This window comes from Glycine max, chromosome 1, assembly GCF_000004515.6.
Source record: "Glycine max cultivar Williams 82 chromosome 1, Glycine_max_v4.0, whole genome shotgun sequence".
Taxonomy (NCBI): domain Eukaryota; kingdom Viridiplantae; phylum Streptophyta; class Magnoliopsida; order Fabales; family Fabaceae; genus Glycine; species Glycine max.
Window position 1 is genome coordinate 6,944,540 of NC_016088.4, and position 15,105 is coordinate 6,959,644.

At 31.8% G+C, this 15,105-nt stretch overlaps 2 protein-coding genes across 4 annotated transcripts; both read right to left on the minus strand.

Moving 5' to 3' along the window:
* Nucleotides 1-532: 532 nt before the first annotated feature.
* LOC113001159 (eukaryotic translation initiation factor 5A) lies at nt 533-2,409 on the minus strand. The gene is made up of 5 exons (XM_026127835.2): nt 2,133-2,409; nt 1,716-1,838; nt 1,560-1,616; nt 997-1,071; nt 533-778 (listed from the first exon to the last, which is right to left on the minus strand). The coding sequence occupies exons 1-5, from the start codon at nt 2,253-2,255 to the stop codon at nt 677-679; spliced, it is 480 nt and encodes a 159-aa protein (XP_025983620.1). The 5' UTR covers nt 2,256-2,409; the 3' UTR covers nt 533-676.
* Nucleotides 2,410-4,057: 1,648 nt separating this feature from the next.
* LOC100798072 (mitotic checkpoint protein BUB3.3) lies at nt 4,058-11,249 on the minus strand. Of its 3 annotated transcripts, none has more exons than XM_026127841.2 (10): nt 11,067-11,249; nt 10,860-10,990; nt 9,671-9,753; nt 8,551-8,802; nt 8,266-8,338; nt 5,848-5,928; nt 5,690-5,771; nt 5,489-5,589; nt 4,628-4,734; nt 4,058-4,307 (listed from the first exon to the last, which is right to left on the minus strand). In XM_026127841.2, the coding sequence occupies exons 1-9, from the start codon at nt 11,175-11,177 to the stop codon at nt 4,656-4,658; spliced, it is 993 nt and encodes a 330-aa protein (XP_025983626.1). In that variant the 5' UTR covers nt 11,178-11,249; the 3' UTR covers nt 4,058-4,307; nt 4,628-4,655. The 3 variants fall into 3 exon arrangements, with proteins under 3 accessions (XP_025983626.1, XP_025983621.1, XP_025983627.1); XM_026127836.2 differs by having other exon boundaries at nt 4,058-4,321; XM_026127842.2 differs by lacking the exons at nt 4,058-4,307; nt 4,628-4,734 and having other exon boundaries at nt 5,489-5,581.
* Between the last annotated feature and the right edge of the window lie 3,856 nt (nt 11,250-15,105).

Below are 15,105 nucleotides of genomic sequence, written 5' to 3' on the forward strand. Positions count from 1 at the left end.
AAAAGCTACAATGCAAAAGGTATTTCTCTCAGCTCCGACATGTTTTCATAATTCCCAACGACGAGAATGTTCGAAAATGAGTTCCGAACCTGGTGCTCAAATTTCACGGCGATCCAACGGTGAATGAGTTTGAGATCGCTGTTTTTCTAAGACAGGTTTGATGGTATGCGAAAAAAAAGAGTTTTGGAAGGAGGAGAAGGAAAAACAAAATTGAGAAAAAGAATAGGCGTAGAGAGTATCGTCAGTCTCAAAACTGACCTAAGATACCTCTATTTATAGGTAGGGTATTCACACAACCTATTATTTACTCTTTTTTTATTATTTTATAAACAAATACTTTATTTTATTTTCTATCAAATGAATAAATCAAATATCTTTCCTTTTTTTTCCTTCAAACCATTATTTTAATACATTTACTTCTCCTTATTTTTTTAATTATAAAATCTCACCATTTTCTAAAACTATTTTTTTTTACTAAAATTTTTTTTAATTTATTTACGAAAAATGAGATGTTGCACAACACAATAAAATATAGGTCAAGGATTCCCAAATAAAGCCATTCAAGTGTTACCACATCTTGTAAGAATGGCACAAACTTTGGCTGATTTAGTATACAAACCCACATAAAAGTGAAAAATAAAAATAAATACAATATATAATCTCAATTCCAAATCTATTACTTGGGGCCAATATCCTTAAGGGCACAAATCTGCTCCTCACCCATGGAAGACATAACAGACACAACCAGATCTTTGCCCTCAGCAAATCCATCCTTGATCTGCATAACACAAATTGAAATTCAGAAGAAGAATGAGCAAATTATAAAAGTTTAATATATGATTGAAGATCATGATGCAGTTTCATTACTTTGTAATCGGACAAACATTGTCATCATCAAATGTTGATAAATCATAGTTTACTACAATTTCCTTCAACATGACAAGCAGAACCAGTCCAGATTACGTATTATGTAGAGAAGGTATCAAACAAACTAACCTGCGTAAGCAGATTTTCATCGGTTGGAAGCCTAAGGTCATCCTTAGTACCACCAGTCTCAGTCAGCAGACTCACCTAATATATTCATTGAAAAATATCCTTAGTTCACCTTAAAGAAAGTCGTACTGTCCTAAGTTTAAGTAAAGGGTAACATACATTATTGACCAATTGCCAAACTATATTAACCACACCATATCAGAAGAGAAAGTGAAAAATGAGACCAAGAAACTATACACGGATGTTAAAGATAAAATTTAAATCATATATAATTTATTAACTACAGATGCATTAACTATTTATCTGGCTACTTTAATCGTTTGATGCCTGCTTGATTCAGCTTTTTTTGGAAAAAAAAAATCAATTCTATCACCAATCACCCCGTTGAACATAAAACGTAATTATCCAAACATGCAATCAAAAGCATCGGTGCAAATTATCATTTATCTTACCTAAATAACCTTATTTATATCACATCAAATCACTTTGGGGTATCAATATCTCACAGATGTAGCTTAGAAGAAAAGTGTAATGAATAAGAGACACAAGTGTAACTGAAATCTTACAAACCCATCCTCTGAGATGTCGATGAGCTGGTAGTCAATGCGATTAACATGAGGAACCTGTTGTAACCACAAAAACACACATACCAAACCTTAATAAGCTTAAGCGGTCTCATAAAAAAAACAAAATCCAAATCCAAAAGGCACTCTCATACATACATCACAGTTATGGGAAGATGGGACAATATCCTCAAGCTTTTTCCCAGTGAATATGTCAATTCCAACAAAGTGACACTTTGCGTGTCCATGCTTGCCAGTTTTGGAAGTGGAAACCTCCACAACCTGTCCAACCAACACAACCCCAAAAATCCAAAACAAAACTTTAACCTAATTCTCCACAAACAAAATCCCCCCACAAGTGGAAAAACCACAGAGAGAGACAACTTTCACATGAAACTCAATTTCATAAAAAATCACCAAATGGGGTCTGATTATTCACATCAATTGTTATAATCCACTTAACAAAAACAAAACTTTCAATTAAATTCAGTGTAAACTCGATCAAACTCCAAAATTCAAAGAGATGTCAATATATCATATTTATTTAAAAAGAAAAAGAGAAAAAGAAAAAGGAACCTTGCATGGCCTGTTCTTGATGACAATGTAACCATTTTTGCGGATGGTTCCAGCTTGCTGGGGAAATGTCTTTGATGCCCCAGCATCAGCCTTTGACTCGAAGTGGTGTTCCTCGTCTGACATGGTTATGGTTAATAACACGCATCATAATGTGTGATGCGTCTGGTTTTCCTTTTATAGACACACACTACTAGAGAAGAACATTGTAACATTTTTTTTCCTCGTTTCTTTTAATTGGGGATAACTACTCGACCTTTTTGAGGTAATTTTGATCCCACAACCAACCTTCGGGTTTATCTTTTAAATTTGTAAGATTAAATAGGAGAATAAATGAAAAAAAATTATTGAAACTGTAAATTTATAAAACATCAAATTCTGTCAAAAAAAATTAGTTTAAAAAAATCCAGAAACACTTATATAATTATTTTAAACTAGATGTTTTATAAATCTACAGTCTCAATAAATTTTTTTCACTTATTCTCCTATTTAATCCTACCGAAATTATACAAGATATAATTGAAAAATGAAAAGTTATAAAGAATGTAGGCATAATTAATTTAAATAAAATATATGAAATATAGATTAAAATTATAAAAGTGATATGTATAATTTTTTGGTGCATAGATGTTATGTATAATTAATTTAAGTTTTTGAATTTATTTTTTTAAAAAAAAATATTAGTGACATTTGTCTTGTGTTCTAAAAATCTAGATTGTTAATTCAATCACTCTCAAAGATAAATTCTAGCTAGTATTTTAAGGTGTGTATTATACATAATAAATATTTGTTTTATAAAATTCATAATAATGAAAAAAAATAACATGCATAAGTTATATTTATATTTACAATGAGAAATTTATATTATGATATTAGAAAAGAATTAAAAAAAAAAAGAATGCTAACTGAGAGTGAGTTTTATTTTTTAAATTGTATATTCTGTTATAATTTAGAATAAGAATATATTCAGTATACAGATGTGTATAGGAGGAACACCCAAGAAAAAAATATTTTTAAAATTTAAAAAATTAGGATGAATGAAGATACAATAAGAAACTCGTTAAATAAATGGTGATAACAAAAACAAAACTAAAATTAGTGGAAAAAATTCTCAAAGAAATAGAGTATGATAATGTTACTATAAGAATTTCTATAAATATTGATTTTGATTTGATTAAATAATACTGTAATAAATTAGAGATATTTTTAATAAAACAAAAAGTGTGATTTTTTCCCGTAAAAAGGTCATTTTTCTTTTTTTTAAACAGGAAACAAATTCTGCTAAAAAGAGTAAGATAAGTATATGATAAGAATTCCAATAAATTTAATATTTTGTTCAAATAAACACCTTCATTTATGTCTTGATTCGATTAATTATTTGAAAGCAACTTGTATTCATTATTCAACCTTTTTTCACCAAAAGCTAACAGGTTTAGTTTGACTTTGAAGCATAAAAAATTGTTGATTGTTTTTAGTTTTTCGTTCCCCCGAAAGCTATAATCTTTTTGTTTTTTTATCCCCTGGAAGCTATAATCTAAACACTATATGGAGCATATTTTATAATACACGTCTCCCCCCATCTTGCATTCGAAAATTATGCGTTTCTTTTTTATCGTTTTTTTTTTCTTTTTAATAAAAAAAGTCGTCACTCAGTGCAGTGTTGAATTTGCGTTCTTCGAACGCCACAACGACGCGCCGCCACGTGTGGCTTTCTGGGACCCACACTTCGTCAAGGTTCTTTCTTCTTTTCTCCGCATTTCATAATATTTTATCAGATAAATGAAGAATTAGCTCTTAACCGCTAAATTTGCATCTAAATATACACATTTTCGAAGCAATGATTAAAAAAATTGTACGATCTCAATATAGTATCTTTCAGTATCTTGAAAGGAAAAAAAAATACTGATCTGATGACTGCATTATAAAGAGAATAAGAACACAAACTTTATTTTCCGATGATAAAAAATACAGCAAAAACTTTAAAAAATGATAACTTAATTTTTTATACATAAAAATACAGTACATGATTTTATTAAACACCGCCAAAAATCAAACTCTTAATGATAATACTTTATCAATCAAACTCTTTTAATATTTTCCTCCAATATTTTTCTTGATCTCCCAGTATCCCTTTTTAAAGAGCATCTATTTTCTTCACCGGTGCCTCCACTTGTGTCTCTGATGACACAAATCTGTTAATTTGTCATATTTGAGTCGTTATGGCAAAACTAAAAGAAAAATACAATATTATTTACACAACTAAACTGTTACACTTATCCTTTATAATCACACTTCCTCTTTTTATCTCTTAATTAACCATGAATATAAGATTTGGTGTAGATGAAATATTTTTCATAATGGTAATATCATTTTATGGTCATTCCATGAAAGGAGGTTTCTCATGTTTGTTAGAAAAAGTTATGAAAGCCAGGCAAATAACCGAGTGGGAAAAAAAAACCCTCCTTTCAATAATAAATAGCAAAGGATTAAACATTTACCTTCGTCAGCAAGCATAGCATAAGTGCTTCAACTTCTCTTACTAGCAGAAATTGATCCAATATCAATGTTGTCCACTCTATGGATGAATATACGAGGTGGTTTTTCTCTATCAGTAGCAAAGATCCAATAATCAGATTAATAGAATAAAGGCTTAACTCAATGAATATTTTCATGTTTAGCTTCAACTAGCAAGGCCTAGTTTTGTTTCTTGCCTAGCTGTTTATGAAGTGATTAAATCATTTAATATGCAACATGACACCACAGCTATCAAGGCCTTTCTTGATCTAAGTGTAGTGAGATGAAGGGTTCTCATAATTTAAATGGAAATTTAAATATACAAATACCAAAGTTTATATTTGAAAATCAATCAAATGTACATAATCACTAAATAATAGCCAAGACAAGCTATATCTCATGACCCACGAGAGTAAAAGAGGGGAAGAAAAACTTCATAAGTCATAAACAAAACAAATAAATTATAACCCATTCTCATATTTTAGAATATCCTGCATATATAGAAATTCCAACAATTCAAAGCATATAATGAAAAGAAAAAAAAAAGATTCAGGTGTTGTAAATACCATATCTCACTCTAATACATCTTAGGCATTTTCTTGCAATAAAATATTAAATTTAGCAGCTCCAACTAACACTGGCTAATACTATGATATGATCAAGGGATGTTTATGCACACTTAAATGAGTTATATGAAACTGGTTGTCTCATTCCTTTGTGATTATGATGAAGCAAGAAATACTAAACAACAATGCCAATGGTAACAATGGAACAGAACATCAGGCTTCATTCACATTTGATATAGAGGAAAGGAGCTACGGACAAGATAAGAAAGAATTACTCACATTTCCTTTGCTTCTTGGTAAGTATGGCTTGATGCTACAGCCAGAAGCTGACCTGTGTGGTTGTATGATAAGGATGCAACACTATTTGGATACCTGGGCAACTGAATTTGAGAAAAGTAAAGCTCGAAAACTAATGAACTGCTTACAATTTACAAACACCATAAAGATTAGAAACAATTATGAAACTTAATAGGCAAATACCTCAACTAGTCTTCTCCTACTTCCAGCATCCCATATGGTAACATAACCTTCATTGTCACCAGTGGCAAAGGCACCAGATACACTAAACAGAAATTACATTTAATCATATTTTAATTTTTAGAATTTATAATGGCAACCTATATGGGAAGGAAACATACAGTGGACTGAATGCAATGTCGTTCACTGATACCAAATAATGCCGTCCATCCTTTGATTTTGGATGACACCGGAATATATATCTGTGAGGATTTGATAAAGCAAATTGTTAGAACCTGTGGTTGTCATTAACGACAATCTGCAAACTCAACTCCAAATCAAACAACAAATAGATACATAGTAGGATATCTGTTAGGCAGGTATCAAATTCTAAGGAAATTTTGCAAACAGATAATTCATGGTCAATGGTAGCTGAAATCGAGAAGATAGAAACCAATTGCAAATGTCAGTTTTATCAGTGTTGCACTAACAATTAGACAGGGAACACCACACGCTCCCCCCGTGACCTCAAAATAGGAATCAAGCATCAACGATTTTCTGTCCTAATGTGTTCAATGGTCAGGAATACGATATAGAACATATGATTCAACACAAACACATGGATATATGACAAATTTAAAAAATTATAAGACACAACAAAGCTATAATATTATGTAAATTAGTATAAGATTAACATAAAATGCAAAGTTTAAATGAAAGGAGATAATCGATATTTTAATAGTGAAAATTTGTTATTGTAGACATTATACTATAATTTATCTAACTATTGTGACGCTCCCATTTGAATTAGCATACAACAACAACCAAATTTTTCCTCACTGGGTGAGATTAACTGTAAGGATTAAACGACACCATAATGTTATGTGATAAATCATATCATATCTATAAACAAATTATTGACCTTTACGTCTTTCACTCTTTCTACATTTGGCTAATAGTTTTTCTCGGTCTACCTCTACCTCTAGCAACCTAATCTGCTCTCCTTATTGGGACATCTACAGATCTTCTCCACACATAATCATATAAGGTGCCATTTTATCTTTTCTACAATAGGAATTACCCCAACTTTTTCTTTAATGCATTAACTTCTAATTCTATCTTGTCTAGTAATCCATTCACCCATCTCAACATTTTCATCTTTGCAACATTGAGTTTATTTTCTTGTTGACTTTTTACTGCCCCAACAGTCTGTTCCGTACAACATCGTCGGTTCTATAGTTGTGCGGCAAAATTTTCCTTTAAGCATGAGTGTTATAAACTCCTCTATTTTATTCATTTTAGTTGAATCTTATGATTTACATCTCTCTCTATTTCTCTTTATCCTATATGATGGACCCTAGATATTTAAATTGTATGTCTTGTTGTAAAGTATGCTCTCCAAGTTATACCTCTACACTTGAGTTGTTTCACCTCTTGCTAAACGTATATTCCATATAATTTGTCATACTTTTGCCTAAGCAAAGCCATGATCTTTCGAAGTTTGTCTCCACATCTCTAACTTCTCACTTATCTCCTCAGTTGATCCTCCAACCAGAAATCCAGAACATTCTATAAAACATGCCTAGTGGCAATAGCTATTGGATGCTTGGTAAGAAAGTCCAAGAATATAAAGTAAAGAGGCGGGTTGAAAACTAGCCCTTGGGACATTCTTATGGTTATAAGAAAAACTATTGTTAAAAAATGAAGCCATATTGTATTCTCACCTTAGTCGTTATCCACGCATAAATGTCCTTGATTGCTCAAATATATGAAATACAATTTCCTTTCTTTTCCAAGGCCATCTAAAAAACATCACTTCACACCCAATCGCATGCTTTTTTCAAGTCAATAAAGACCAAATAAAAATCTTTTCAATTCCTCCAATATCTCTCCATTAAGTGTCACGACAAGTCTATTGTTTCCATGGTTGACCTCAAACATAAATCCAAATTGATTTTCAATAATGTGAATTTCTTGTCCTAATTTCTTGTCAATTTACTTATCCATAAATGGGTAGGTATAAAAATTTAAAATAAGAGCGAAAAAGCATGTAAAATATGGCCACGAGTATTTGAAGTGTCTATAATTACCTTTTCCCAAGGTTAGATAGGTATAAAAGTTTAAAAAAAGAAAGTGTGAAAAAAATTGTAAAATATAGTTACAAGCATGTGAAGTGCCTATACAAGTACAATGACATGGTTACTATTTTGAAATGTTTGTTTTTCATGATATGAAAACCATCAACTCCAACCCACAAATGGCACAATCAAACTAAACCAACAATTGGCAGAGACATCAGGTGCCTGTTAAACAAAATTATAATATTTAAATAACTTTAGTCTCATTCATCTTAAATTTTTCCTTATTGTTGATGGAATGCCTACAAGGTTAGAAAAGGAAAATGTAGGTGAGTAGTAACTGTGGAAGTTAGGTTATAAAATTAAAACAACTGAAGTGAACTGCATCCTTATTAGTCTTTCAGCAAGTGAGTAATTCCTTTTATCAGCCTCGACAGAGAAAAGGAAAAAAGTAAAGCCAAATAATGTATCAGAATTTTAAAAAATGCATATAAAATTGCAAAATGGTTATCTAAAACTGACCTAATGTCGTTTGAACTGAATGGATTGGAAATCTGCAGTGATACTCGTCCGTCTACAGACCCAACTGCGAATCCTGCAAGAGCATCAGACTTAATATCTGCCTAAACTCTGATTTCTGATTGCCTATGAACATGTGGATTAGCAGTTTTAAATCTCAAATATCAATGATATCTGGAAAACCAATAACAAAATATGATGAGACATGAAAAAGTTCTTAGTGACTCAGAAAGAAGAGCAGCAATTTTCCTAAGTTTATAAGATAAAATAAGACTACATAGTTCATACCTTCTGCATCTGGAATTGAACTGACACATCTTAAGTGTGTTCCATTGAATGCCTCTTTTGACTCAACTGGTTGGTCAAAGTAACGTAAATCATAAACAAGCATTGATGCTCCAATGGCTACGGTAACATTAAATCCAGAGACAGACATGGAGTCCACCTCTGCATCTAGACTTCTCAAACATAAAGAAGTCTTCTTCATATGCATGTCCCATAACAGTAACTTTTTGTCAAATCCGGATGTGACCAACTGACCTGCACTAACCAAGAATACGAATAATAGGAACCATTTTTTTGAAGACAATACAGCATGGCCATGATAAACCTTTTATTAACCTAAACCCGGCATCTCAACATTTTTATTTTATTAGCTTTTAAGAATATGATGAAACTTGGAATGAAACATTATGAGGATTAAGGATCTGTAGTTTATAATTACAACTAAAAAAAAGCATTAGTAAAATTAGATTACACTTAATAGATGGCTGGCAAGTTGATACATTTTTTTGAAAAACAAATTCAATACTTTTAAATTGCAGTTTTACTTTTTATTTTATCTCTCACCGTCTTTTATTGTTTTTAACGACAAATATTAATTTATTACTTTTGTTTGAAATGTCATTGGAAGGATCGAACTCACATCCTCTCCCCCATCTCTTAAGTCCTCCTCCCTCCCAACCACTAGGTCAACCTTATGTATACAAATTCATAAAATATAATTTTGTAAATTCAAATTAAGAAATACTTCTTACATTACTAAAAACAAAAATTATAAATCATTGTCAACATAAGTTACTTCTTATTGTCTACAAATAGGAATAGGAATAATACTATAAATCTCATCCCTTTGTTGAAATCATCTATAAAGAGGACAAATAGCATTTTTGTTCATCAAGGGACAATGCTTCCATGTTTCTATATTATAGATGTTTTTTTGTCTCGTGTAACTGTATTTAACAATTAGCATTGCATAACTTTTTATGAAGGCCTGGATACTTCACATATAGAGGAGGATTGCATATTGATGATAGCTAATTTGCCCTTCCAGTATCATACCAATAATGAAAAAACAACAAAAAGTAACAATTATTAACAGAAATAAATAGTGGTATCAGTAGATTACATGTTTCATTGGAATATCCAATACATGTTGCCATATCATCGTGACTACCCAGTGTATCAACAAGTCCTGAATGCAAGTCATACCTATAAAGTTTAGCTTTAGAGGAGTCAAAAACACTCTTGAAAAAATTGGAAGACACACCATATATCATATCATATGCGAAACTAACGAAAGCCACAGTTAATTTCGTTTTCCGAATTTGTTTTCAGAAAATATGCTTTTATGAATAATTAATGAAAAAAAAAACTCAGCTGATTTTATTTATTTTATTTTCAAAACTTATTAAGCAATAATAAAAACAATATCCCAGTAACTAGCTGGTCAAGTGGAGCAAAACAGAATTCATATCTAACAGATCTCAAATTCAAGCTGCACTCTTTGAAACAAGTGTTTGGATACCTCCTAGAATCAATTTTGACCCTCAAAATCATGGTGGAAAATTGAAAGAATTGATTTAATTTTGGTAAAACTGAAAGCTAATCCTAACACACACGTAGTCTTTAATCCCAGAAACACTTCCTACCTTGGATTGGGGACAGCATTCTCTCTCCCTAAAATTTAATTCAATGTACTGTAAAAAATAAAAATATAAAAAAACATTCTGGTAACTTTATTGCTTTTACCAGACTTCTTGTTCATAAAAAGGTTAAAAACTAGAATGAAAATTATACGGGATTCATTGTATAATCATTATTAGCTAAACACATTGAGGGCACAAAACAAACAAAATAAACATCAAGATCTAAAAGAAGAAAGTATTTATTGTGAAAATCATAGAAAGCATAAAAAAAAGTCATGAACAGCGCAACTTTGTACATCCCAATAAAAACATGTCTCCTTTCAGTTCATTAACCAATGTCTCAAGGGTAGGGGCAAACATTAGCCATAAAACATTTAATCAATTAGTAATTATGAACCACGTAACAAATAAAACACTATGATGCAGCTCGTGAGTTGGGTTGGGTGGTTAAGAAAGAAGGAAAGGAAAGAATGGTCATGGGTTGGATCCATCTTGATAACAAAAAATTAACAATTAACAACTAACATTTGCCGATTAAAAAAAAACTATGAACCAGCACGGTTTCTTCTTCGAGAGCGGCAAAAATGTTGCAGTTCCTCTATGTTTAAACACATATAACGTAACAGTGAGTAAAATTAAACAAAATGGAAACGGAAATTCGAAGAAGACCTTCGGATTAGTCCATCAGAGGCGGCGGCGAAGGCCACAGCGTCGTCCTGGAAGCAGCAATCGAGGAGGGGAGCTTGCGAGGGAGCTTGGAGTCTGAGGAGAGAGGCGTCGACGTCGAAGAGGCGAAGACTCTGTTTCAGAGTCAGATTGAGTGAATTGTGAAAGCAAAGCGAGAGAGAAAAGGGGTGAAATTAAGGAAAGACTTACGGAGTCCCAAGAAGAGATGAGGAGGGTGTTAGAGTGGGGCGCGAATCGGGTTCGGGAAATGGCGTCTCCTATTTCCTTCTCCAACTCCAATTCCAACCAATCTCCCTTCATTCTTGTTTGCGCTCGAAACTGAAACAACTCTTTTCTGAAATTTGAATTCTCCCGCTCACAAATGCTTATGTTTGTAGTTGTGGGCTAATAAATGTTGTGGCGCGTCTAATTTCGGATTTAAGGTTGCGTCAGATTCAAATTCTTGATTTTATTTTTTTACTTCTGTGGTTTAAAAAATATTTAGTTTAGAAAGAAAAAAAGCAAAAAAAATGAAAAAAAAGCTTAGAGTGAATGACATTGGTTAACACAAGTGATAATACCTTGTATTTCTTAACTAAGTGGTTCAAGGATCCATTCTTAGTAGTTGGAGGCTTTTTTTATTTATCTAGTATAATTTTTTTTAATTACCAAAATGAATATATTTTGAATTAATTACAAAAATGAGTAAATTATCATTTCATATCCAAAGAAATTTTGCTTGAAAGCATCATTTTTCTTTCAGCATTTTTTTTTTTTTGCTTAGAAGAAATTGTGCACAAATTCACGATTTCAATATTTTGATTTTTCTTACATTATTTATTTAAAATTATGCTTTATTTGATGACTTCTTCTTTTTTAATATTAAACCAAAATCATCTTTGCATTGACGATTTTGGTTGTTTTTATTTTTTTAAAAAAAATTGTAAATTTATTATGGATTTTTATTTTAGCATAAAGTTATAAATGATTAAGGAACTTTTTAATTTTAAAAAAATATAATTAAAAATATGTTAATAATAAAACGATAAATGAGCAAAATTTAATACAACTTTAACAATATACGCGTACTAATTCAGCATGAAAAGAAGATAAATTATTACAAGGTATTTTACATAATTTATTGCATATATGAACAATTACCTCAATGATGTTCTTTATTGCGACATATTAAACATTTCTTAGACTTATTTGGAACTTGATCTCCCTGATTGTTTTCAACACATTTTAGGGTCGAGAACAAATTTTAGACCTATATATTGAGACCAATAGTCATTATTTCCAAGGGAGTGAAATTAAAGTTCATAAGTCTTGTAAATATTTTTCAACTTGTACATAGAATCAACAAATGTGTCGATCGTAAATGGCAAGAGCAATATACAGTAATAACATGAGAGCAAGAAAGTTGTAGTGCCTGAAATTCTCCACATTTGCACCACTATTCATTCAATCTAACAGTATAGGTCTTTACTCGTTGACCTACGTTGGGATTTGCTAGCTCTTGCACCTCAAACTGACATGTTTCTTAATTGTACCTTTGCACATGATGCATCCCAACACGACATTGTCTTTTCAGGTTAACATTATGAAACCTTTTGTTAAAGTTTGAAGCAATATGTTGAATGCAGTACATTGATTTTAAACATGATGCATTCCACCCAACTTCTTGTGATCGTAATGCTGATAACAAATCAGATCCTTTGTTTGATGTGATGCATAAGTTTTGTTGAGGTGTGACATATGTTCGCAAAAGATGGCAAAACCACATCCAAGCTTCATTTGTCTCATCTTCGACAATTGCAAATAATAGTAGAAACATGTTTCAATTTTCATCTTGTGCAATGACATTCAATAAAGTAACATGGCATTTCCCTGTTGAAAATGTGTCATCAACTTGCATAACAGGTTTGCAACATTTAAAACCTTCAGTGCATAGCTTAAAAAACCAAAACACGCGATCCAGAATGAAACTAGACAGGTCTTCCACACCACCGAAAATGTTAGAACTTGCACTATATCGAACAATCATACATGGTACACATTCTTGAACACACTGCATCCATCTAGCTAGATCATTATATGAATCTTCCTAGTCTCCGAATTCCATGACAAGTGTTTTTTGTTTTGATATTCATGCTTTTTTGTATGTCACAATATAACCATGGCAACCTTTTATATCTGCAATCAAAGATTTAACTGGGATAGAAGGATTTGATTTTACCAACTCATAAAAACGATTAGTAATTTCATTTGAGCCTAAGTTTTGGTGGTCATGAGAAATCACTATGGAAGTGCAAGTGTGTAGACCTTTAATTTTTTTTATCTCCTATTACTTAAGAATTTTACTAAATGATGTCTTAATCCACCACTGACAACCATTGCCAAAGTGAATATACCGACTAACGTACCTGTCAACCTTAAACTCCTAAACAACATAGTGGAATCCATGATTATAATGAAATTGCTTAATTTCAATGACAATTACTTCTTTTGATTCAAAAGGCATGTCTTCCCAAATATTGCTATTGACATTCATACTGGCGAAACAACTTGAAAACTTTGTTTTTTTCGATGGTTAATTGTTAAAGTTGTCGTAAAAGGAAGACATTTTTACATCTTTTGTGTCTTGGTTTGCTTCATCAGGGACTTCATCTTGAAGATCATCCTCACTAAACTCTTCTACATTGTCCCTTATGATTGCCTCTTCCTCAAAAGACAATGAACTGCCACTAACGATAAATGTTTCCATTTGTCAATACAAACAAAGACAATGTTTCATTACTATGTACAAATCATTGAAATAAAAAAAACAAAACATAAATTAACTAACTACAGGAAATTTAACCATTTACTTCTATTGGAAGATTTGATTAAAATTATCTGCAAGTGAGCAAAAACCTTTGATAAGCAACTGGTGTTTAAGTTCAAAGAAATTCTCCTAGCGTTGAGAAATTCAAGCGAAAGTTCTCGGTGTGAACCCCATAAAATAGAGTGTGGCTAGGGTAATAAAACTACTAAAATTGTGCTTAGATGCATGATTTTGCTAAAATTGAAATCGTGCTTGGATGCACGATTTTCCTATACTAAAATCATCTTTGAAGCTAAGATTTCAACTTATCCCTCCATGTGCTCCGCGTGTGTGCAGGAATGGTTCTTCACGGATTCCAGCTCACAGATTCCATAGCTTCATAAAATTCTTCTTCAAGGTTGGATTCCTTTGGTAAGATTCCTTGCATGCATTCAACCAATCATCTTACCTTTATTAGCTAGCAAGAATCTTGCTATGGTTGCTAGTTGATGTGCTTTGTTCCATCAATGTGAAAGAAAGGCTTGCAACACTAAGGAAAAAAGGTTCAACTCATTTGCAGCCAAAAGAAGACATAACTTGAATCATTGTATCATAAACTCATGTGCAACTTTAATAGTTTTGCAACTGTGAATTTTTGTTGTTGTATTCTCAAAGTTTTGAATCATTATTGGATGTGATGGTTTTTCTTATTAAAATATATGTTAAAGTTACAATAATTCCAAAATAGATCTACATATATAACAAGCGCTTTGGTTTTGTTCTTGGCATCCAAAATACATTTCATCTTCTATCGTCCAACATGTGTTCACCTTCATTTGTGTTTCCTTCCTTTCTCTCTACATATACCATTAAGTAATTTTGGTATTTTTGTTTGTTTCTTATTTTTTAATAAAATAAATATATATTATTAGTAAATTCCCGTTCATCTTTTATACATGAATTTGCTTAAAATATGCAGGTATGGAAAACAACTAAGGAGGACCAATAGATCTGTCATTATCGCAGCTGCAACATAAGCATGTTACAAGAAAAATCTAGGAAGGAAATGAGAGACTTATCCGCCCTAGGCGTCATGCAATTCAGGTAATCAAACACTTAGAGTTGTTAGATCCCCGCGTAAGACATTTAATCAATGAAGTTGGCTTCAATGACATGTTAAATATTCAAAACATAGACATAAATCATCATTTAATAACAACTTTAGTGGAACAATGGAGAACAGAGACACATGCATTCTATTTTCCATACGAGGAAGCTACAATGACCTTAAAAGATGTGGCTTTGCAACTTGGTCTAGAAATAGATGGAGAGGTCGTAACTGGTGTCAATAATGATTATTTGGTTCCTTTTTGTGAACCTTTATTAGGTTTCATTCCTCCCACATGTCATGCAATAGGGAATACAACCAAATTATCATGGTTG

Coding starts and splice junctions, on each gene's coding strand:
- LOC113001159 (XM_026127835.2), bottom strand. CDS start 2,255: ATGTCAGACGAGGAACACCACTTCGAGTCAAAGGCTGATGCTGGGGCA. Junction 1,839..2,132: donor TCAAGAACAGGCCATGCAAG/GTTCCTTTTTCT, acceptor TTGGTTGGACAG/GTTGTGGAGGTTTCCACTTC. Junction 1,072..1,559: donor ACATCTCAGAGGATGGGTTT/GTAAGATTTCAG, acceptor TGAATATATTAG/GTGAGTCTGCTGACTGAGAC.
- LOC100798072 (XM_026127841.2), bottom strand. CDS start 11,177: ATGAAGGGAGATTGGTTGGAATTGGAGTTGGAGAAGGAAATAGGAGAC. Junction 8,803..9,670: donor TGGATATTCCAATGAAACAT/GTAATCTACTGA, acceptor TGGTTAGTGCAG/GTCAGTTGGTCACATCCGGA. Junction 5,590..5,689: donor GTAGGAGAAGACTAGTTGAG/GTATTTGCCTAT, acceptor TCTCAAATTCAG/TTGCCCAGGTATCCAAATAG.